Source organism: Glandiceps talaboti, chromosome 6 (genome assembly GCF_964340395.1).
Source record: "Glandiceps talaboti chromosome 6, keGlaTala1.1, whole genome shotgun sequence".
Lineage (NCBI taxonomy): Eukaryota > Metazoa > Hemichordata > Enteropneusta > Spengelidae > Glandiceps > Glandiceps talaboti.
In genome coordinates this window covers 25,657,934-25,683,253 of record NC_135554.1, presented here as the reverse complement: position 1 = coordinate 25,683,253, position 25,320 = coordinate 25,657,934, and the positions used below count along the sequence as shown (strand labels likewise).

The following is a 25,320-nucleotide window of genomic DNA, read 5'->3' as shown; positions in this document are numbered from 1 at the left end:
GACTGGGTACATTTAAATGCCCACCACCACTGGCACTTTCGTTTGAACCTTCCAGTTAATTGTAGTCCTTGGTGGACAATCTTGAAAGTGAAGACAACAAGGTATACGTACAAGGTACAAGGTATAGGAACTTAAGGTACAAGGTAGATTGATGGCCAATCAGATACTGTGTCGCTTGATAGCCAATCAGAGAATGGGTATTTTGATAAATCAATCAGATGCCTGACCTTGCAATGCACAATTCAATAATTGAAAAGTTGCGCTCATTTTGAGTACTTTATACGTGTACATAGAGTTAATCACACCACCAAGTGTTTGGTGTCGTGTAATATTTGACAAAAACACGGTCATGTGTCTATCCTTTTCCATTTTAAGCACGATAATTTATTTGCCGCTGTTTCATGTGTCATCCTGTCACTCAACCCAACAAAGATAAATCACATAACTGCACAATCTATGAGAGCATATAACATTGATCCATAACATACCAATCCCTAAGTATGCAGGCCCATCCACAAAGGCCCACCCAACCGGGTAACCTATTCATATAGTTTATGTAGGAAAGATCAGAATTAATTTCTCGAACCACAGATCTTCAAAGTCACTCTCTTCAGTAGAAAGAAATCTATTGACAACTTGCAATTCATTCATTCATTCATTCATTCATTCATTCATTCATTCATTCATTCATTCATTCATTCATTCATTCATTCATTCATTCATTCATTCATTCATTCATTCATTCTTTCATTCATTCATTCATTCATTCATTCATTCATTCATTCATTCATTATCAAAATAATTAATTTTGATATTGACTATTTGTCACTGCAATTCGACATCGATAGCAATCAGTGTAACGACTTGCTAAGCTTCATTGATGGAATGTCCAAAACAGTTATAAATTCGGTAGTGTTTACCATACAGTTGCGATGATGTCTCAACTATGGGAAATTGTCGAGATAAACGAATCATAAACAAGCCAACAACAACAACAACAACAACAACAACAACAACAACAACAACTACATCTACAACAACAACAACAACAACAACGACGACGACGACGACGACGACGACAACAACAACAACAACAACAACAACAACAACAACAACAACAACTGTATATGTGTAAAAATTACAATGACTCGACAAAACTGTATGTTTTCCAGCTTCTAAAATTTCGAACAAACCCTGAAAATAAATGCTGCTCCCGGCCATCTTCAGTTTACATACTAGTAATAACAAAAGGCTTTAGCCGTATGTAAATGACCTGCCGTAATATGCATATTATCTCAGGTGTACATAAAACAGGGCGGTGCGGTGAGTGTATTTCTTGTACTAACTCTAACAGTGTACTTAGCAAATATAAATGCCATTGTGGAGCTCATAAATTACTCATGTAAATGTTTGAGAAAAGCCATAAGCTGCGGGCGTCCTAAGTCATAGCACACACATCGGCCGATTGGAGAGTGGATCCCAGCTTAGCTCTTGTACTTTATATTGCACGTTACCACAACATACAGTCCATAGTATGAGCAACCAACTTAACGGACACGCCAAAAGCTCCGAAATCGATATTCCAGGCGTCATCATGGAAGAAAACAGTGGACGACCGCTATCACGATGGCAGAGATTCCGCAACTGGGTGACTAAAGACATCGTCTTGGTGACTCTACTTCTTACCTCTGTTATACTTGGATTTACTCTTGGTTTTACTATTGGAAATCAAGTTGATCTGACCGATGAAGAGATCGCCTACATTCGCTTCCCTGGTGATATCTTCATGGGTATGCTAAAGATGATGGTGATACCGTTGATCACTTCAAGTTTGATCGCCAGTTTAGCTTCGTTGGACAAAAGGGTTTCTGGTAAACTTGGTATGTACGCTGTGGTTTATTATCTAAGTACCACAATTATTGCTGTTATCATTGGTATTATCATGGTTATGGCGATACAACCAGGCAAACTTGGTAAGAAAGATGAACTTGTCGAAGAGGAGAGTGATGAACCAACTACGCCCATACAGTATGCTTTGATGGACCTAATCCGGTAAGTTGGTCCTACCTCAATGACTTTTAGACCCCACCCACGTCCACACCCTGGACTCTCTAGTGAGATGTCTCACGTGCATTCATGAATCATTTTACAAATGCAAAACTTACACAGCCACAAAGCTCCCAAAACCCTTTCTCGTCGAATTTTACATCTCACCAGTTCGTGTTGAATCATTAGCCGACATTTAAGCGTTTAAGGTATCAAATTTTGCAGCAAACTACATAATTATTCTTTCCCGCGCTCCAGAATGGATTACCCTGACGACAGGTCTCAGGGCTATCTTGAACCCACAGGTTCATTTAGATACAACGATACACGAATGTTCATCAAAAGGCGTCAGTTTCGTCCATTTAGTTGTTTCAATTTCTGTATTTCTGTATTTCAATTTCAGACTGCCGTTTGTATTAACATTTGTGACATTTTGACGACATTTTGTTGACATGTAAGAAACAACGTCTCTATCATGTGAAGTGTTAGAATCAACATTTTGACAACGACGAGAGGTAACACTAACAAGTCGCATAGTTTGCCCGCACCCGATCTTCGAAAAGTCGCGTTTACAGTAATCAAATATAAAACATAAATGTAACTTGACTCTGTGTGCAAAAGTTGACAAACTGGCATATTTATAATACTACATGTATAATAACATTCTGTGTTTACAACCTTCGACCATTCCGTGCCAGTATCACGGGTAACACTAGGGGTAATATAAACAGCTAACGCGAGATACGGGTTTCATATGCTAAGTTTGCTCTCCTTGACACGGGTTTGTTTCTAGTATTATCAAGGCTTAAGAAACGTCCCTAAACGTGAAAACATGTTTCCATTCACTCACTATCTAATTTAGACTATCTCTGCGAAAATTAGGACATTTGACGAATCTTTTGAAATATGCAAATTATTACCACGAACCTGCACACCTTATCTCAAAATGGCTGCCAAGTGATACGGACGTGTTATAAGTGATTGAAAGTCAGATTGTAATAAACTCATACATTGGTTTCTATATCTGTCTTTCGAATATCGGCACACGCGGGGTGAGTAAAACTTGACCGATATGGAGTGGGTGGGGAGTGGTGAGGGGGAGGGGGTTACGGAATGAACACTGTTCATTTTCACCTGACCATCATCATAACACGTGACCTCATTTTACTTCTAAAGTCTGCATTTGAAGTAGTGTTTGCTTTATGGTTTTTAACATGTACGACTATTTGCATGTAATAAAATACTATCAAAGCTATATTGCCATAAATATTATTGATGACCCTGGTAAGTACAGTACTGTTTGGTGTCCACCATTGATTTATAGGATAGAGCCATACCGCTAACAGACCTGAAATGCATGTCGCAAAATGCAAAGCGCGAAACTAAACTTTCCATGGACTAAGCAGGATTTCACAAAATCGTCATAATAATTCCACCTCGTCCTGAGTCAATGTTAGAATGTTTTCTTTACTATTACATGTACATAGGATTCATAGCCCACAGACTTCTCGTGGTCACTGGCATAGAATACTTTAGCTGGTTTTATTTTTTTTTCTTAAGATAATGCACGGCAAGTCTCTGAGGTTGAGTAATCCCAACGGATTGCATGATGCATTATATCTACCGTATGTGCATACATTGACAGTTAGCTTGTTACGTTCATGTCAAACTTACTAACCTTTCACCTAGATTCACCGACACATTCAAATAATTAACACACACACACACACACACACACACACACACACACACACACAGATATATATATATATATATATATATATATATATATATATATATATATATATATATATATATATATATATATATATATATACTCGTCATACTGGCTCTATTTTAAGGTGACATAGTCCTAATTCCAACGTTTTTCTATGTTTATGTTTTAATTGTATCACTCTCAGAAAACTATATAATCATTACCAGTACACCGATCGATTAGCCGGTCGACTCACCCAGAGACTTGTCTTGGTATCTTAGTATCTTAGTATCTCAAGAAGTTCTCCACATCAAGTCTTAGGGTAACCTGTCTGCTGTTTGAATCTATATATATTTTAGCTAAATATATCAAATGAGCTAATGGACGGCATAATTTGTGAGTGCGTCTAGAAATCCTCATTGACAAGCACATGCGTAACCTTCTCATCGCTAAACGAAGAGTTTACCATAGCTTCGTATCATTGCATATCAAGACACAATCTAAATGAATTTTATCATATACCCAGGGATGCTGTGTAACTTTTATTATTGCACAAAACTCATGAAATACCGAGATATTACCCCCTCCCCTTCTTACCCTGCTTCGTTAAATCATGAGGTATGTTGTGAACATTCTTATATATCTGAAAAAAACATAATTTTAAACATTTGCATAATTTGATTGTGTGCAAAGTACGTATTTACCTGGATTGAATACCTATCGATCCATGATGTTAAGTCGTGTACAGACAAACAAAGAAAATGAAATTCACTACATGCACTATCTTATCATCAATATTTACAAAATGGTAGTATGTAAAATATTCCCATAAACTATTTATCGACCCACGATGCGGAGCCATGCTCAAAGACATACACCAAATTCAAACATACTCAAGGCAGGTTGCAATCTTTGGTAATAGCACGTGATCCGTATATTAACTGGTTCCTATCAAGAAAACAAACATGATTATTGACACATTTCATCGGCTATGGACTGTGTGCCTGACTACCACTAACTTTACATTGACAACTCTTCACTCGCTATTACATTCACATCTCACCACATCAAAAATAAAATTTCATTAGTTTGCGTTTATCGCTGTTAATCCGTTAGAATTACACACAACAATTCTCTAATACATTTATCTCTCGGGCACAGTTTATTCTCTGTGTAGATAATTGAAAAGTCATTGCCAATTACAATCCTGTGCTAAGTCATCTGTAAATACCCACAATCCTTTGACGTTCTGTTTTTATCACTTTCGATCGATATTCTTCGGTGACGTAATCAATATTGGCGTCAAACAGGGAGTCAAGAAGCCTTTCACTCTTCACATAGTCTAGATAAGTTAAGAATACACACACGAATACGAATACGGGTTTGGTGAGAAACGAGTGCAAGTACAACCATGTAGGGATAAATCAAGCCAAACATACATGTATGATAAGAACAATCACAGATTGACTTACCATTAAGACCAGATTAGATTTATTCGTTACTGCTACAATCACAGGTTAGTGAGGTTAACACTCTGAAAACCTAAATCTGTCTTCTGTCAAGATACAAAAGATTTACAAACTTTCAACTTTAGTCCAGTGTGTAGTGAATTTGTTTTTAAACCGGTCCATTTATCAACAGAATTTACTGGTTGATTCGTAGATGCAGTAATGTAGCGGTTTCGCTCCGTCGCTCTTGGCCGTCCACTTTGTTTTTCTTGCAAACCCCGTAAGAAATAAAAAGTAAAACGAAAAATGTTGAGACAAAATAAAATATAAACAGAATAATATTGTAAATAAAACAAAAAGAAAGCTACAATTATTGCAGCTAGTTGATTCGTTGATCTGTCGATGAATGTTTTTGGTCATAAGAATTCCTCTTTCGATTCTCCTCCCTCTAACTTACTTGATTACTAGTACTGTAGTCATGCTGCATACACTACACTTTGTGACACGAGATGTGATTTGTTATCAGATATTTCATACCTCTTTTGCTACCAATAAAATACATTGTTGGATACAACATGTCGAAGGACGACAGCTTACAGCCAACAGTGAGGCATTTTATGGTAATCGAATGAGTTATACGACAAGATCGTGTGTTGTGCTGTCGGAATATTTACTTCGTATTGTACCACATAATATCATAACACAAAATATAAAGATATTATTGCTGTGTTGACACTTGCCGTATAGGTTTACATACAATTATTAGTGAACTTTTATTTATTTAATTTCAGTCTGGTTAGAAAGTTCAGGAAAATTTTATCATTTTTTCAAAAGATTTTAGCGGGAAAACGGTCGGCTTTCTTTAACTTTAGCCACACAAAAAAGTATAAGCAGTTGCAAAATACATACTAATTGTACATAGGCTAGCATTATGAGAAGTCTTATTTCCAGGTATAGTCATTTTGAACTTAGAGTGTAACACACGTTGTGTTGACTTGTTCAGCCCTATCAGACTTCTAAACCACTGCAAGATATGTTGTGTTGTTTAGTCCTATCAGACTTCTAAACCACTGTAAGATACGTTGTGTTGTTCAGCCCTATCAGGCTTCTAAACCACTGTAAGATACGTTGTGTTGTTCAGCCCTATCAGACTTCTAAACCACTAAGATACGTTGTGTTGTTCAGCCCTATCAGACTTCTAAACCACTAAGATATGTTGTGTTGTTCAGCCCTGTCAGGCTTCTAAACCACTGTAAGATACGTTGTGTTGTTCAGCCCTATCAGGCTTCTAAACCACTGTAAGATACGTTGTGTTGTTCAGCCCTATCAGACTTCTAAACCACTAAGATATGTTGTGTTGTTCAGCCCTATCAGACTTCTAAACCACTGTAAGATACGTCGTGTTGTTCAGCCCTATCAGGCTCCTTAACCATGAGTGCTGGCATGAATGTCTGCATCTTACAGACTATAATGAACTCAGCTTCTGTGACAAAGAGGGAAGAAGCGCAGTCATGTTTTAGTGATTTCTTAATCATGGTTATGAGTAAACGAATCAACCATAGTAGTATGGTATACAAATGCTGAAATGTTGTTTCACGGAAACCTCCCCCCCCCACACACACACACGCAAAACACCACCACCACCACCACCACCACCACCACCACCACCACCAACAACAACAACAACAACAACAACAACAACAACAACAACCAAACACACATATACACACTTCCATATCTGCAAATAAATGAATAAGTAAGTAAATGAGTAAACTATATATTATTCTTTATTTATTGTGTACATAACATATATTGATACATAAGATAGATGTGTGTCTGTGTGTATGTTGTGTTTACTTGAAATCACTTCGTTTGACTAACGCCTGACCTGAAATGAAATTCACATACGAGGACTGCGTTGTTTACTAGAAACGTTAAACATATATCTCGCCAAAGGTATCTTGCAGTAAATGTCATTCTAAGTTAAACTGTCAGCAGATTTCTGATCATACATAACCATAACATGGCCTCAATAATAAATCAATGTCCATATATTTCACCACGGTACCATATAAAACAAACAAATATGATGTAAGTTTGAAGGCTATTTATTAGGGGGTCACTGTTTGTATGGTGAGTCGCAGGTAAAGTGTAATATTATTCGCAATAATTTGTATGATTGATTTGCATATTTCAAATCATCAATCATAAGTTGCATGTAAGGACTCATACATGTAAAGGTGTATAAACTCTCAAACGTGCCACGTTTCAATTGCCCCGACCTTGTGATGAACACTAACTGTATTTACGTATACCGGCGGTCGGCACTCGATATATCTGTTTGAATTTAGAACGCATCACACAACTACACAAACAGGGAAAAGATCTCCATTAGACAACCCCATCCACTTACACTCGTATCTTGGCGTGGTCTGATTTCCCAAATGCATTAGTTTGGAACGTCTAACTACAAATACTATATGAACTGCATAGTACTATCGAAAAATGGCGACATTTATACTACAGCAATACATTCTCGCAAACTAGAGCTGTTATTTCTTCCGCAACGCTTCGTAATAAAAGTGGGAGGCTCGTTAAGACGTTGCCGTAAAACAGGCTGTGGTTTGCGACGATGCAGCAATACAAAAAAATGGAGTTACAGGGGTCTTAAAAATAGCGTTGGTTGTCCCCAGTGACCATTTGAATAGTCAGTTAATATGTAGTGTTACCATTTCAAGTTAGCTTGTGAGTAAATATTGTACGTTTTTTTGTCGAATGATAATATCAAACGATGGGAAAGAGGAGGATGCATGGTGCTGCGATCATTTGTGTAATTTATGTGTTCATTATATACTCAGTACTCTAGTCGACCATTGTGGAATTAATTCTAGATGTATTCTCTGTCAAATTCAAATTCCTATGAAACATACTATAGATATAATAAAACAGGGAAGACAAGTATCTTTGTCACTAAACGTATCATCGTCGTAAACCACATACTCTTTTACGGCACCAAGACGCACCGCCATATTTCGTTGCTTTAGCAGAAATATGGAAATATGTGCTCTGGCTTGAGAGAAGCTAAAGTATACATTGTATACCTAATCGGTAAGCGTGAATGGTTGCCATCTACAATTTAGCACACAAAAAATCCAGTTACTTTTACGTGGGATTCTTGTTTCATTTGTTTGAATAGTACATTGTATTACATACTATCTGTGGAAAGCAAACTTGCTGAGATACAAAGTGGGAATTTTGTAATTGTATGATGTAGGAACTCTTTTATCTGTCAATTCTGACGTGAAGTGTCTTCTCACAACCTCACTCGGCTTCTAAAGGTCACAACTGAGTGTGTTGTTTTGGCTAGTGGTACTCATGACGTCAGAAGCACACAGGCGTAGAAAATTGATCAGCTTGGATGAAGAAAACACGAAAAAAATAAATAAGCATCGCGTTAATCAGTCGCATGGACATTGGGATTATATGTTCACACTTAATGTCAGAGTTGAGGATACTTTCTTTTGAAGTTCTACAAACAGAAATGTCGTGACCTAAAGTCAAAACGACAGTTGTTATACAACATTGGTGTCCTCTGGATGCAGTCAGTAATTAGTAACACAACAAACGTCATGTTTTTTGGCTATTCTTAGCCGTCCAGACCTCCTGGTAGTCTACTTGTCATGACGTCAATGGAAGAGTAAAGATGGGTATAGAGCCGCATCACTTCTCCCGGAAGTAGGTCAGAGAGACAAAAAATAGACTTTTAAGTGCTCAGACATTCATTTAACCAACTTTTAGTTTAAGAAACTCATATCTGTTATTAAAACTGATGAAAACACAAAGTATTTTCCATTTTACTATAGTAGCTAATGAGAAGTGACTTTGATTAAAGTGTCTGCCATTGATTTCATGAACGTGGACGTCCGAGCTCTGGTCAACGCCTCTGTGGTTAATTGATAGAACTGTTCGTGTTTATTCTACTGGAAGAATCACACAGAGAAATGTGTCAAGTATTAGATGACCTACTCTCCAATTAGTAGGTTTGGTGGTTTTAACGATCATTAGCAGTTTTAACAAACTATCCAAGTACGCAAATTGCTACTGGCAAATATCATATACGACAGATGACTGTAAATAAACTAAACTAAGTCAGCCAGTCAAGCACCCACTGGGTCATCCAGCCTACCAACCAACCAATCAATCAATCAATCAGCCAGCCAGCCAGCAAACCAGTCAGCCAGCCACACGTAGCCAGCCAACTTTGCTTTCATGATTATCATCAGTGGGAAATTCGAATTGTCTTATTTCATTTTTATCAAAACCAGACCCTTATCGTCAGCCTAATGTGTGTTTAATGTAGCAACAACTTGTCTGAGATGGAAGAAAACACTTTCCACACACAAAAATACACAATGATGACGAATCTGTGATAGAGTAATCCATCAAAGTATGATGAGAAAGCTTGATAACGAGGCATCATGATAAATCCATGGCTATAATAACACGGATATTATCTTTTTTGAAAATTAACATTCATGGCAGATGTCTTGACGACTAAATCATAAGGAATATATTTTGACATGTCTTGGCTGAATACTTTCAACAGGACAGACGAGGTGAGCAAGCATAGTGTAAATAATAGGGCTAAGAAGCTGAGAGACTCGGGACTAGCATGACCTGTGGAGTATGGATAAAAACCTTCCATTATCGCCTGGCCTGTCACTGTTGATTAACGTTTATGAGATGAAGACATGAAGAGTAAATCTGAAAACGGAAATAGAACATGGAATAATCGTAGACTGCTGTCATGTGATCTCTTATCACTAACTTAAGATTAAAAGCATTTGCTGAATTCCTCGTTTTACATCTGCACCCAAGGAAACCACGTGACTCGTCCCTCTGGTCGCCTAGCTTTCCGAATGTAATCATTTTCTCAAAACTCAAGTAGAAACTAGTGTTTTGGGATTCGTGTTATTTCTAAGGAATGGAATTTCAAAACTCTGCTTACAATCCTTCTGAAGAATTGAAGCGGAAAAATAGCCATGAATCCATAACAACTAACCCGATGAGAACAAGTCACGTGGGACTAACGTGTCCAGGGTTGCAAAACTTTCACAAAGATGTTGTATACAAAACATGATAAAAGCCGAGTAATATAGGTTATACATTGGTGAAATAGTATTCCTTTGTGCTTTCTATACCAGACTCAACTATAAATAGGACATTTTGATCAAATCTTTCCTGTAATAGCATTGATTGATGTTTTCATGCAACTTTTCCCGCCAAAATCCACAGTACCGTGATGCGTGTCTTTTACAGAAAAAAAACTAAGATTTGTAAAGTGTTTTTATCTATAAACTCATTTACTATTATATTGTTACATGGCGTCTATGGCATTCAAAGTGCCTTTATCTTTTTTATCGTTCGAGCATTAGTTTTGGCTTAATGTCTTTCTACGGTCACGATCACGATCACGACACCATTCAATGGCCGATATACAGCTCTCAAATTATTGTATCATAAATATTGCCAACAAACATAAATCCATTATTTTGAGTGTGTATAGTCGACATTTTTATCACCAAAATATAAATATGACCCGTGTCTCAAATCATTGTATCATAATATAGCCAACAAACATAAATCCATTATTTTGAGTGTGTATAGTCGACATTTTTATCACCAAAATATAAATATGACCCGTGTTAACATTGACCTTTACAAAAAATGAAATCTGATATATCAAACAAAAGTCGGAAATTTAGGGATTGCAGAAAGTTTACAGAAAATGACACTGCAATATGTTTTTATACACTCAGCAAACTGTATATGATAGATGCCATATGTTGAATGTGTGACAAATTATAAAACAGCAAAGTTCAGCATCAAAGCTTTGTTAGTGACATTTCATATTGTTTGTGTTTGTGTTTGTGTTTGTGTTTGTGTTTGTGTTTGTGTTTGTGTTTGTGTTTGTGTTTGTGTTTGATTTGTTTGTTTGTTTGTTTGTTTGTTTGTTTGTTTGTTTGTGATTCTGAGGTACAAAACGGAGGTCAAACTGGCAACTTGAACCAATCAGATTCGTTGAAACAAACAACCCCTGGATACGCTTTTCTGTAACGGAAATTGGCTGTGGTTATGTTTTTGCTGAGCTCACTTTGACCAAGCACGTTTTTCGACTGCTTTCTTATGGACGTCTCGTAGAAAAGACGGAAATGGAACTTCCCATAATACATCATTCATGTCAGCTATATTTATCTCATGAATTTACAAGTCCAGTTTTGTAAGCAATACAAATTACCTCTCTTGTGAAAGCAGGTTCAACGAACTTTTATGCGCAAGAAGTGTAACCTAGCATCCACACACTACTCGATCGACTAGAGTCACCATCCCCATGATACGCAAACACTGAGAATGGGAATAAAGTATACAACTTGAAGTGCAATCCATCGTTTATCGCCTTAACTGAATCACCACAATAAGAAATCAAATCTTCATCTCTTGCATACTTTCAATGTTGATTTAATATTACACGACCACTTACACCAGTCTGTCATGGTTTTCCTCAACACCTTCCACTTATGCTGTGGTTTCAAAACCTGTTCACCTTATACCCGGAGGTGAATGAGCATTGATGTACCTGCAACCTAATAAACACATTCAAGAAAAGTTAGTGTACCAATAGTTCAGTTATACTTACTAAACATATCTTGTTACAATTTGACAAACAAAAGTAGATTCAGAAAGACAAATGCCCAAACAATTTATATTCTAAGTTTAGCTTAAATTGATCTGGAATGAATATCATGACATAACCTTGTTATATATATTGTATGTGTCCTCTTTCAACGTTCGATATTTGAATGACCATAATGTGGTCCTGTTGGATTGAATAGTAGTGTTTCTCATGATAATGACACATTTTATCTGATGATTAATTGACTGACTGACTGACTGGCTGACTGGCTGACTGACTGACTGACCGACTGACTGATTGATTGATTGATTGATTGATTGATTGATTGATTGATTGATTGATTGATTGATTGATTGATTGATTGATTGATTGACTGACTGACTGATCGCTCGATCGATTGATTGATTGATTGATTGATTGGTTGGTTGATTGATTGATTGATTGATTGATTGATTGCTTGCTTGATTGATTGATTGATTGATTGATTGATTGATTGATTGATTGATTGATTGATTTGTGATTGGAAACAAAACGAGTCTTCTGTACATCTAGACTATATATTTACATCATTATTTGTATAATTGGTATCAGATTCCAATACTTTATTCTTATATAGGTTTCATTCTATCCCACAGAAACTGTTTCCCTGAAAACATCGTGGCAGCCTGTTTCAGAACGGTAAGTTGATCTGACATATTTAATACACATATACATTAATGATCTGGGAAGGTTATACTACGAGTAAAAGAGAATCTCATTAACAATTACATTTCCATGAACGAAATTTAGTGCCTCTTGACTCTGTCAGTATAAATAAAACCTCGATTTAATCATTGGGATGAGCTTGGCTGTGACCTCGGACCAAAAGGTCATGTCAGTCTTTGGAATATTTCAAATTGTCTTCTTAATGAATAGCAAGTGAAATAGTTGTGTCAATCTTAGACGACGATACTTATACTAGGTATGTCCATGTATATCAATCAGCGATACTATTGCCAATACATGTACACATAAAAATGTCCACTTTTGACATTTACATTTACGTCAGACGCCAGACGAACGACAATGTATCTAAGGATGTACTACAAAATGAGCTCATTTGCAATCTTGCACAGGGCGTCCTGATTTCTCAAAATGTCTGAGTAATTTCCCAAAGCCTTATGATATACGGTTATAATATAATCTAGCACACGTGGAATTTACTAGCAACTTCGAATATGCAAAGTTTTAATACGAAAACAATGTTTGTTTCCCGTAAGGGGGTGGGGGGGGGGCTGTTTCGAGCTTTTCGGGAGGTGCCGAAATGTATCTTATACAACCGACGTAAGCATGAACATGTGGAACTTGTTAGAAACATGGAAAATAAACAAATGAACTGGATTTAATAACACTTAACACAGCATGTTGATAACACACAGATATGTATGATATTCCATCATTTGATATTATGATAAGAACACTTTTAAGACTATTTTACATAAGAACTCATATTCACAAACAAATTTCAAGTTCCCAGGTATTTCATGTGCACGCAAAGACGACGCCATAAAATTATTCTTATCAAACCATGAAATGCAATACACATCTTTTAGTTCCAATATGCTTTTGTTTACTTTTCTGTTTGTAACAAGTCATGTTTGTTAATACTTGTATGTCACTGGTTGTAGAAAATGTAGGGTAATTGCAGATTTATCTTAGCGATATTATTGAATGTTCTTCTCTTAGATATTGGATATGACATCTGGCATTTTATTAATTGTGTTGTGGCGTCTATTCCAACAGCCTTATCTTTTGATTCCGTAAAGCCCATTTCTCAACCAAATCGCATGTAAAGTGTGACATAAAATACCTGCTGGCTTTTGGTTTTTTATGACGCTTAAGATAAGATAATGATTGTCTCAGAAATGAAGATAAGTTCTTGTATGATAGCCTTGGTAGATATCATAACTTGAAAGACGCAGTCGACCATTTTTCCTTGACAAGGATCAATCTTCCAATTCACGTTTCTTCCATCGAATCCAAGACTGTCGCAGCAGTGCTGTGTTTTACCCCAGAGTGCCTATGATTTTACACTTCGTTGGATTGGCTACATCAGAAACCAACCAACCAACCAACTACCACCACCACCACCACCACCACCACCACCACCACCACCACCACCACCACCACCACAACAACAACAACAACAACAACAACAACAACAACAACACCATTCAATAGTATAGAAGGAAGGTAAATCCTGTATACCTATACAAACGTGAAAACGTTGACTTTGACTTTTAGGAGATATTAGCGTAGAGTCAGGTCTTGTGAGGATCATGGGGCCGGAAGACGATATAGTCAAAATCTCCACACGATTTGATTCTATAAGCTAAGCTGATAGAAACTGAAACTGACAATAGAAACAAACTATTAGGAGTTAACAGATGAACAGATTGACATTTAATCTCGTCATGTCCTCTGTATCTATATTTCTATCTCTACTTATCCTAGGATTATATTTCAAATTGTGATTATAATTGAATGATATCAGATAATTGCATCACGTCTATCGACACAACTATCGCTCACTTCAAGCTGTGCATAACCTTAAGAATATCCAGTCGCGCGTTAGTTACTTTGCAACCATGCTGTCAGTGTTGTGATATATATCGCCGGTGTCATGTGTCTTCACCGCTTGCGATAGTCTAGGAACGACCATTGATCATTGGAAAATACCCCTCGTTATGATGGTTTAAAACGAAGTTCAAATATCATATTGCGATGTTTGAAACTGACGCCAATAATATTTAGTATGTATGTAGGTAGGTAGGTAGGTAGGTAGGTAGGTAGGTAGATATGCATGTAGGTGGGTGGGAAGGTAGGTATGTACGTATGTGTATATACATGTGTTAATTTTGTTGTTTGCGTCTTAATAAGAACATGTTTTGCTAATACTGTATACAGTTCAACCAAAGAGTGTCTTTTCAAATCGATCTACTGACTTTGTTCACAGTATTCTACAGATGCTTACTATGATGACCAAGACTTCTTCAACGAGACTGCCAATGCTACAGATACCATGCAAGTCATAGCCTATAAGGGTATATGGTCAGATAGTATGAATATTCTTGGGCTTGTGGTGTTTTCTATTGTACTTGGTATTGTTGTGGGAACGATGGGAGAAGCTGGAGAACCTCTAGCCAAATTCTTTGTTTGCCTTAATGAAGCCGTCATGAAAATGGTCATGATAATTATGTGGTAAGTAATAAATTAAAACGAAACATAGTGTATGTTTTTTTTGGTTTTTTTTTTTTTTTTTTTTTTACATCTTTTACTGGATGTATCGACAACTGAAATTTAGATTAGAATTCGAACTTATAGGAGAAGAGGGATAGTCTGGATATTTGAATATTTTGAACTGTATATGAAGATAGAACACCGGAGACATTTGATGATACAATAGCAAAACAATAAGAGTAATACTTCAAAAGTAAAGTACAACACCCGTACAAGATGATACACAAGACTATCATTTATAGCAATGCAAGTACAGGACAAAGCCCTGGCAATTGACCAAGAATTAGATCAACATACCTACCCGATTCAAACTAGCTACGTTTCTCCAGCTGTAAAACTAACTATCACATACAAATGACACCATATATTACATGTACATTTGATTAGCGGTGCTCTTTACAAAACTTAAACCCTGTCCACATTTCCAATCTAAATTGGATCCGATTCGATTTACCTGCTTGACGAATAGTTTCATCGATGTCATTATTTCCCGCAAAGTCCTCCATGTTGGTAAGAGTGTTGTCATGGTAATGACCCACTGTCCTTGTGGCAAATTCAAGTTAATTTGAATCGAAGCTGGTTTATGTGGGGACGGGGCACACTAATGTAATTCGAATCTAATCTATCTTTCAGTGTTTTAGTGTGGACAGAAAGTGGCTTTGATGTGGTTTAAAATGATCTGATTCAGTTTAATTAGAATTCGATCGAATAAGATGACAGGGTTTTTAGTCTAGTTGTTACACGTTTGACTCTATTTACTTCGATCTCTCGCTTCATCCTTTCCCCAGCAGGAGATTTAGCTAGACTTTTGGTAGGTTATGTTCATTTGACCAGAGGGAGAGAAAAGGATCGTAGAAAATTGGGCCCAACGTATAGTAACTAGACTAAATATATGTTCACGAGAATATATATCAGATAGAGTATGTTGTGAAACTCCCTTTCCGACATAAATACATAAATATTTTCTTTTTAAAAAGTGACTGGAGGTAACAGAACGTTTTGATTGAGTACTCATTTATTTTAATGTACTAAGTCAGCGATATTGTAATGGAAATATTTTGATAACAAAAAACTAGGCCGGTCATAAATGCGTCATCTTTCCAGAATGGTTGTTAAAACTTGGCATTAAGCCAATGCCTTTATTTATTGTCAAATTATATGTGCGTGTGTTTTGGTATCGTTCCCTGCTATATCAAAACAGAACACACCATGGGATATTTATTATATCGAAATGTGAAAAGTGCAAACACTGCAAATACCATGGCTAAACTTGAGAGTCAATGTTTTGTAGACATACTGTCCAGGGTAAACCGCTTATCCGATTATTTCCATTGTTCAACGCCAATCTCAACATGTCTGCCTTTGAAAAATGAGTTTACAAAGCAATAACTCGTCTAAAGTTGTAATATGTTTAAGCTTTCAATACACAACATGAAGTGATAAGACAACTTATTAAATCCGGGTGTGTTGATTCACATTGATACCGTCTACAGACGGAAATGACACCTTGGTGATTGATTTCATTTTTAGCATGAAAACATGGCCTTCATAAATTTCCTTTTACCATGTGGTCAGGCTTTTTTATTACCATTAAGCTTGTATGAATGTGCAGTAGTACGTATAAGTTCAGATCTCCAGCAGTTGTAGACATTTTGTCAAACGTGCAAACGTGTCTTACAGGCTCAAATCTGTTTATACTCAGCTGTTTATACAAACACAACATGTACAAAGATTTCAGATTTGAAATGCTATAGGCTCCACTATAGAACAATGTACATGATTACTTTAGTGTTTGTATTCTGTCGTTTACTGTGACTGACAAATCAGTATACTAGATAGCAATACTAGTAAGACAGACATTACATTACATTACATTACATTACATTGCATTACATTGCATTATATATTAATTACTACATTGCATTACATCACATTGCATCAACTACATTACATTAAATACATTACGTCACAATACAATACAATACATTACATTACATTACATTACATTACATTACATTAAATTACAGTACAGAGCATTACATCACATCACATTACATTGGCAAGCTTGGTACTAAAATTGGCCATGTAGGATAGGAGTGTGGCCGCATGAAACCTTACAACAAAGTAGGAGTAAAACATAATGTAACTAATATATATATATATATATATATATATATATATATATATATATATATATATATAAACAAGTAACATGTACTTGGATTAATTAGTAAATAACAGCTTTAAGAGTCAATGAGAATTTAGTGATTAATTATTTCCTAAATCGTCACTGTAGTTATTTGCTCATGTGAAAATGGTGTATCGTTGTTACTTTACTGTCATGTTGTCCCTTCATCTACCATGTGACTGTAGGACGTCTATGAAGATGAATATACAGTAATGATAAAAAGATATCTTTGTTTTACATAAATCTAAAGTTACTGAAACTAAGACTATGAGTGGAGGTGTAAATCATAACGATACATAGGGACTAGACTATCAAGGCAAAGAAAACTAACTTTGATATTAAAGAGGAAAGTATACTTAGACACCTAACACAGTTTATTACTTGTATAGAGTAGCGGTAAATCTAAAGGTTGCTACTGATCAAAACCCACTTATCAATGCATTCTTTGTGTGGAATGAGTAAACTCATAAAGGGTAGACTCATTCGTAAGCAAAGGTCATAAGGAGTGTACACAACAACAAATCTAACTCAGAAGATGGATTGTGACAAAGTGCAACTGCACTGACCTGTTGAACACCTAAATTAATATGAGTATATATGACATATTGATTGCTACATAAATATACACAGTACGGGTGACCCAAGAGTCATGACAACTTTAATCTTTTAGAAACTTTGCCGCATTCTTTGTTGACGACCGACCTTAAGATTCTTCGACAGCCACCCATTGTGTGTCTGATTTACTACATGTGCACAAGAAGACAGGTGCAGTCAACGAAGCTGTTCTTGCACAATTTTTCAATGGACGGGCAATTGTTTTCGATTGGTAGCGTGAGGGGAGCAAACAAGGAAGAATTACGGTGGGGGGGGGAAGTCCTGATTTTGATATAGTGGGAGGGGAAAACATGGCGTTGTGGGGGGGGGGGGGAGCTCAGGTTGTGTACGTCAAATGAACAGCTAAACACCCTTCCCACAATTTTCTGTTAAGGGGTGACTAAATACATCATTTTTATCATAATTAATGAAAACTACAAATCTGCCCGTTGGCTGCATCTGGTAGAAGACAGTGTACGATTGGGTACAAGGCTTTGTCAGAAGTGGGTAAAACTTTAATACCATACCGTTATGTACATCAACTACAAATGGAATTTGTTTTATACGATACGATACGATACGATGCGATGCGGTGGGGTGCTATGCGATGCCATGCGATGCGCGATTCGATACGAAACGAAACGATACGATACGGTACGGTACACGTATAGATACACTCTCAATATTAAAACAGTTAGGTATATGTATACATTCATACAAAGGATGTCCCATTGACGAAACTCTTAATTTGTAAAAAGAAGGTCCGAACCTAGGTACAAATCATCGGAGTGTACGTTTGGCAGTTTCTGGACGACGTGTAACAAATTTAAACTATTCAGTCGTGTAACTGAAATAACTTTTATACAAGACAAGTTATAACGCACAAGCAGTTCAAAGTTTTGACCTGTGTAAGTCATTTGATCTACCAAGCTGATGGACGCTTTTGGTCATGTCATGTTACTGAAGTAAAACGAAGACACCGTGGATTGTTACACTTGACATTATAGCACATTTAATCGTTCTTTAAGTATTATGAATGTTATCCCATCCTTAATTGATTTCTGTAGGGGTATATTGATCCTGTCCACTTGGGATAAAAGTAACAATAATTAATGTTTTATTGGCGATGAATGGATTTAATAAGGTGTCTAAGATCACCAGCAATTGTTAATTAATCTTATTATCAACGTTTTCCTGTCAAACTGTCGAGATAAAGTAGTTTAAGACTTTTCCAGCTTTTTCGTTATTAGTCTTAATTTATTCAAAGTAAAGATTGGAGGCTTTACTGTCCATTCCACATTAGGAGGGATTAACAAGCAATGACGTATCAGAAGGTTTGATGTATCAAGGTAACCTTTACCGAGGTAAATAAGGAATATCATAATTGCTTTGTGATTGCAAACCACCGTTAACGTAGTCTTATGGGGGGGGTGTTAGGTACATACAAACAGAGGTCTCTAATATAACTATGTATATTACATTATGCTAATGACTAGATAGAGGCACCCTTTGTTCACATTGCAATCATCGTTTAGTTAGGCCCCTGCCAGTGGAACTATTACATTGTCGCCAGTCCGTCCGTCCATGCGTCCATAGAGACTCTATTCAAGTGTCTACCCACATATTATCAGGTGCAAGCTTTCTTTACGTACATTAACCTTTGACCATGACCTTGACCTTTATGGCTTTATGGTCAGTTATCACAATCAAGTCATTTCTTACATATCACGGTACACACATAGTGTTTATTTGTTGCCAATGTCTTTTAAATCAAGTTTACAGGTAATACAGCAGAAGAGTAATATACACAACCATTATTTTGATGCTCACACCACTTTTTACTGAAGGGTGGCCATATTTTCAGTAAGAAATCATGATTTACTGCATAATTCAATAATGTACATAGACTCACAGACAACTAACAGTTATCTGTGATAGACTCCATTCAAGTGTCTACCCTGCAATGATCTAAGATTTATCTTTGACCAAGCTTGTTAGCAACCTAGTTTTGTAAGCAGTTTATTGATGCTTAATTTCATTGTTCAAGAATATTAATTGGATGGTCTCAACAAGATTAAACTCTTTTGGCGTCTACACACTCTGTCTCGATTTCACCATTTCAGATAACATCGTCGGGCCAACAAAAACTTAATATCGCTCATGTTGCAAAGGTTGGGAGACCTAAATTCTTAAACCCCAGAGTATACAAAACTATATTTTAATTCCATACTTCTAGAACTTCAGCTGTATAAGTAATTAATTTGATTTATCGTAATTAAAAAAACTGACTAGATACATATCGATGTTAATGTGTGGTGTTCTTTTACTAAATAACATGTACTTAAACTTACAGTAATGTGATAAGGAAGGATGGCGTGATGTGGATACTGTAATTTCAATATTGTATGCTATTGCTATTTTGTTATATAGAACGACTTACATGTAGTTCATGGCAGTGATGGCCCGTGTATGAACTTGATGAGTTGAGTTTGTCCAATTAATTGAACTTGATCACTTGTCTTGTCTCAAGATAAGCTTCATTTGGAGTTGTCGACTCCAAACTACAGAGCAATTCATAGTAACAATTTAGGTATAGTTTGTAGTATCCTAAGTATTACAGTACTCTGTCGTACAATGATTGAGATCATACGCCTCGGGGGATCAATTTGCCTGCAAATCAAAGTGCATACAATCTCTCCCCAAACTATGTCATTTGAAAGCTTGTTCGTGTTCGTTTTGAAATGATAAAAGAAATGTTGGGTTCACAGTCGTGTTTTCAAAGAAATCGAGGCATTCTTTTGCCCGTACAAAACCTTCCAGTAGAATTAACAGAGTATTCCATGGTCATATTGTATGGCTTCATATCATTTTGACCGTTTTCAAAATTGTGTACGATGACATTAGATGTTTTTTTCTTGATTTTAACCTACATTGGGTTGAATTAACAGCAAAAAGGATATATATATATATATATATATATATATATATATATATATATATATATATATATATATATATATATATATATATATAACAAAATAAGTTTACATATGTATGTGTGTGCGCATGTGTCTGTCTTTGTCTGTCTGTCTGTCTGTCTGTCTGTCTGTCTGTCTGTCTGTCTGTATGTATGTATGTATGTATGTATGTATGTATGTATGTATGTATGTATGTATGTATGTATGTATGTATGTATGTATGTATGTCTGCCAACCAGTGTCTTTGAAGAGTCGATGGAGCGGTATGTTCTTGTCTCTCCAAAAACGCCTTCGATCTGATATCTACTTTACGAAAACGTTTATTGTAATGAGACTGTCTTCCATTTCTCCAATAGGTATGCTCCCATTGGTATATTCTTTCTTGTGCTAGGAGTCTGTTTCAGTGTGGCCGACGACTGGGAGAATACCATGGCACGTATTGGAATGTACTTTGCGACAGTATGTGCTGGTTTATTTGTCCACGGTGGCATAGTCTTGCCATTAATGTACCTCGCTATAGTTCGGAAGAATCCTCTTGTGTTTTTGAAGGGAGTCTTTGAAGCTCTCATCACAGCACTTGGTACAGCATCCAGGTAGGTACATGTATATATATCATGTAAATGGCGACATGTTAAAATTCAAACTAAATATTATCAACATTTGCGAACATATTGCTTGATTTGATCAACCATTTGACGTTTCTCTGTGAATGCTATAATCATACGAACTTATACTTATAGAGAGAGTTCAGGGAGTATAAAAGCAGTTGTGCCATTATAGGTCCGTACCAGGTGCAATACCGATTATTGTAAAGTGCTTTGAACACAGTGTCAGTGTAGGAAAGTGCTATATAAAAACTAACATTATTATCATATTTTACCTCAACATTTTTCTGAGATTGAATTAGTACAAGTGCCCATCGAAATGGGAACTCTGTTTCTCAATTCGAAAAACTAACAAATTCAGCACTCTGCGTCATATGTTTAGTTGTTATTATACCTTTCCTGAAACACATCCAACTGCTTGTCATACAGTTCTGCAACACTGCCACTCACAACAAAATGTCTGGAAGAAAATAACCACATAGACAAGAGAGTAACAAGATTCGTTCTTCCAATTGGAGCCACTATCAATATGGATGGTACTGCCTTGTATGAAGCTGTCGCCGCTATTTTTATAGCCCAATACAGAGATATTCCACTCGACGCTGGACAGGTGATTACTATCAGGTAAATATAATGTATAGAATCATTGCTACTGAACGCCTTGTCTGTTACAATACCGAGTCGTTTAATATAGAAGCCTAAAAAGTGTTTCTTGTTATGGGGAGGGGAGTTCATTATTTACTAGTAGTGATAAATAATTACCTTTGTTCGTGTTTTGTTATTTTTGATCGTGGGCTAATACCTTAAGTTTACCATTATAGCTATGGCATGTTAGAATTAGAAATTGTATCACTTCTGATAATAGCTGTCCGAGTGTCGATTTATCTCCCTCTGCCTGTCTGTCTGTCTGTCTGTCTGTCTGTCTGTCTGTCTGTCTGTCTGTCTGTCTGTCTTACATTACATGGGTATAATCTATCAAAAAGTCAATCTGTTAGAGAGAATGGAGAATTATCGTAAATGGACCAAAGGACCACATGTATAATTTTGATCCGTAATATATCGAAACAAATACATTTCCATTTGAAAGTGGCAAGTTATTGTCCTTCTACTAAACACCATGCATTCATCCATTTTCTTTCATGACAAAATTCAACATGTGTCTTAGTGCGCTCGTCGAAGTTAACATAATTGTCATCCACCTATGATTTGATTGTTTACTTGAATATTGTATTTATTGAAATGAACTGACATTGAATCAAAATATCATGACAGTCATGACATGACATGTAGACAAACAAACATGTTATTAGTCATTGTAATATCAATAACATGACATATAAAATAATATTTCACATCGGCATATCTGAATATTATACATGTCTTTCTTATCCCGTGACTAGACGAGATGACCATCTGACTTTCAGATGTATGGTCGCCTCGTCCTAATAACATCCATAAAGTTAGTCTCAAATTCAGAATCACACTCAGATTAGAAACGCAATATGAGGCTAGTCTCATAGTCAGTTTCATCCAAGTCTCAGATCCGGAAGTTCACGATGACACCTGACAATAATCAGTCAAACAAGGAAATGTATACTGGCTTTCTTGCATTTCCAAATATCTTCATGTGCATAAGAAGCCTTTCAAGTTTTGTATCGATGACCATGAGCAGGACAGCAATTGTTTCACTGTCTTCTTGGATACTTACCAAAGCACAATTTATTGGAAAAACGTGTCAACCAACAAACATACTTCAGCTGAACTTATTGTCTATTTCAGATAATTTCCCAAATAAAATGTGTAAACGTAGAGACGTTTCCTCTACTGTCAAGCGGGGCCATTCTATGTAGTCGCAATGATATCATTTCTAGTTCGATCGATTGATTTCATAACAAAAAAAAACATAAAATAAGTGAATAAAGTCCAAGTTGTTCGTGATAGGTGTCCATTTAGTAATCGTTAGCATAGGGGTGTGTAGTGTTTCTATGTTGTTGTATTCCTTGTCTACGGGCTAAATATAACAAGGTTTGACTATACTGTCCTACACTATTATAGCAAGTAATTTGTAGCAGCAGGATTCGTATGATATTTTCCTTAAGAAAACGGTAGTCTAAGCAATAATACGTGCCCCTGTGATCTTTAGTGGTGAAGAAGTAGAAATGTGATGTATGGGTGAGCAAAATCTGACAATTGGCAAAACTCCAACAGACGTTTGAGATCAAAATTTCAATTCATCATTTCCAGGTTGATGGCATCACATATTTAATTAACGTTTCTTTGGTCATAGGTCAGTCATACAAACACTGACGTCATAGGTCAGTCATACAAACACTGACGACAAGATGAAAAGGACCTTAAGTATGGAATCGATTCAATTATTGCTTTAAAACATATATATCTTATGAGACAAAGACCCAAACACGGTTTACTCTAAAATCATAATCTGAAAAACGTTGGCGTAGCTACTCGCCATTTAGTAACATAAACCTTCCCTCCAGAAATACACGTTTTGCGATAAATCCGAGGGTATCTATCTTGGAACTGAATACAAATATGAGGTTTAACAATGTTATAAAATACAATCTTCATCGTAGTACATGTTTGTCTGGTACCTGAGAGATTAACAAAATGTCTGTCATTTTCTTCCCTGACAGTATCACTGCCACCATCGCTAGCATCGGTGCTGCTGGCATCCCACAAGCCGGTGTTGTAACCATGGTGATCGTGTTCACAGCTGTTGGTTTGCCATTAGAGGATATCTCCTTGATATTATCAGTGGATATCATCCTGTAAGTTATATGTCTTAGTTGATCGGAATATAAATCTTATATAGCACACAACAGTCTGAAAATCTCGTTTCTTTTACTGCATCTACAACCCGCTTCATGTTACCGTTCACTGGTTCTGTTTGTGATACAACCACGCAGAAGCCTATAAGAAATTGTACACACTACACTTTAATTACGATAGCAAGATTGTATGAATATTCAAAATATAGTTTCTTTCGACATTTCATCTATACTACTCCCCACTTCCATCACAAGAATGCAATTTCAGCTGTACGCACATACAATGTAAATGTATATTGTGTCCGACCAAACTATTCTCGTAAACCAGGGTTTAGATTTCTTCTGTCACGTTATACATCTTGAACGGTGCCGTAAAAGAGGCTGTGTGGTTTACAACGGTGAGGCAAACTATCGACTTCTTCGTAGACAGTTTCCTGCGAACTTATCATCTTATTTATCATTTTTACCCTTGTTTTTCAGGGATCGTATCCGTACCATGATAAACGTGGAAGGCGACTCCATCGGTGCTGGAATCGTTAATAAATTAGCGAGAAAACAACTAGCAGAATTCGACCAAGAACAAGGACTAGATGGTATAGAAATGGCTGACACTGCTGATCATGTGCAGTCCCCTCATTTAAACCAGACGACCATGCCGCCAAAATACGACGTCCTGGATAAGAAACCAGACCATAATGTGAACGTCAATAAACCTACGTCATCAAGTTGGGAAAATGCTGGTTACGATCATGAGAGTGTGTCAACACCGTTATAATACTTACCAACAAACTTTCATGAATTTGTAATCTGAGCCCAACCAATCACATGTAGGGGGTACGCCATGATGAAAACACTAGAATTGCCCATGGAAATATTAAAATCTATAAAGGGTAGAGTCCAACAAAAAGATTCAGATGCCTAAAAATATGTTCCAATTTTATTTTTCGCTCATTTCCCTGATTTACACAATCTAACACAACTC

General features: G+C 36.5%; 1 protein-coding gene across 1 annotated transcript; it reads left to right on the top strand.

Moving 5' to 3' along the window:
* Positions 1 to 1,534: 1,534 nt before the first annotated feature.
* LOC144437023 (excitatory amino acid transporter 3-like) lies at positions 1,535 to 25,113 on the top strand. Its single transcript, XM_078125891.1, has 7 exons — positions 1,535 to 2,052; positions 12,541 to 12,583; positions 14,901 to 15,145; positions 21,301 to 21,537; positions 21,979 to 22,173; positions 24,204 to 24,338; positions 24,819 to 25,113. The coding sequence occupies exons 1-7, from the start codon at positions 1,535 to 1,537 to the stop codon at positions 25,111 to 25,113; spliced, it is 1,668 nt and encodes a 555-aa protein (XP_077982017.1).
* The last annotated feature ends 207 nt before the right edge of the window (positions 25,114 to 25,320 follow it).

Bases quoted from the DNA above. Each gene is read 5' to 3' on its own strand.
- LOC144437023 (XM_078125891.1), top strand. From the start codon at position 1,535: ATGAGCAACCAACTTAACGGACACGCCAAAAGCTCCGAAATCGATATT. The intron at 2,053-12,540 runs GTAAGTTGGTCC...TCTATCCCACAG, and splicing joins GCTTTGATGGACCTAATCCG to AAACTGTTTCCCTGAAAACA. The intron at 12,584-14,900 runs GTAAGTTGATCT...CTTTGTTCACAG, and splicing joins TGGCAGCCTGTTTCAGAACG to TATTCTACAGATGCTTACTA.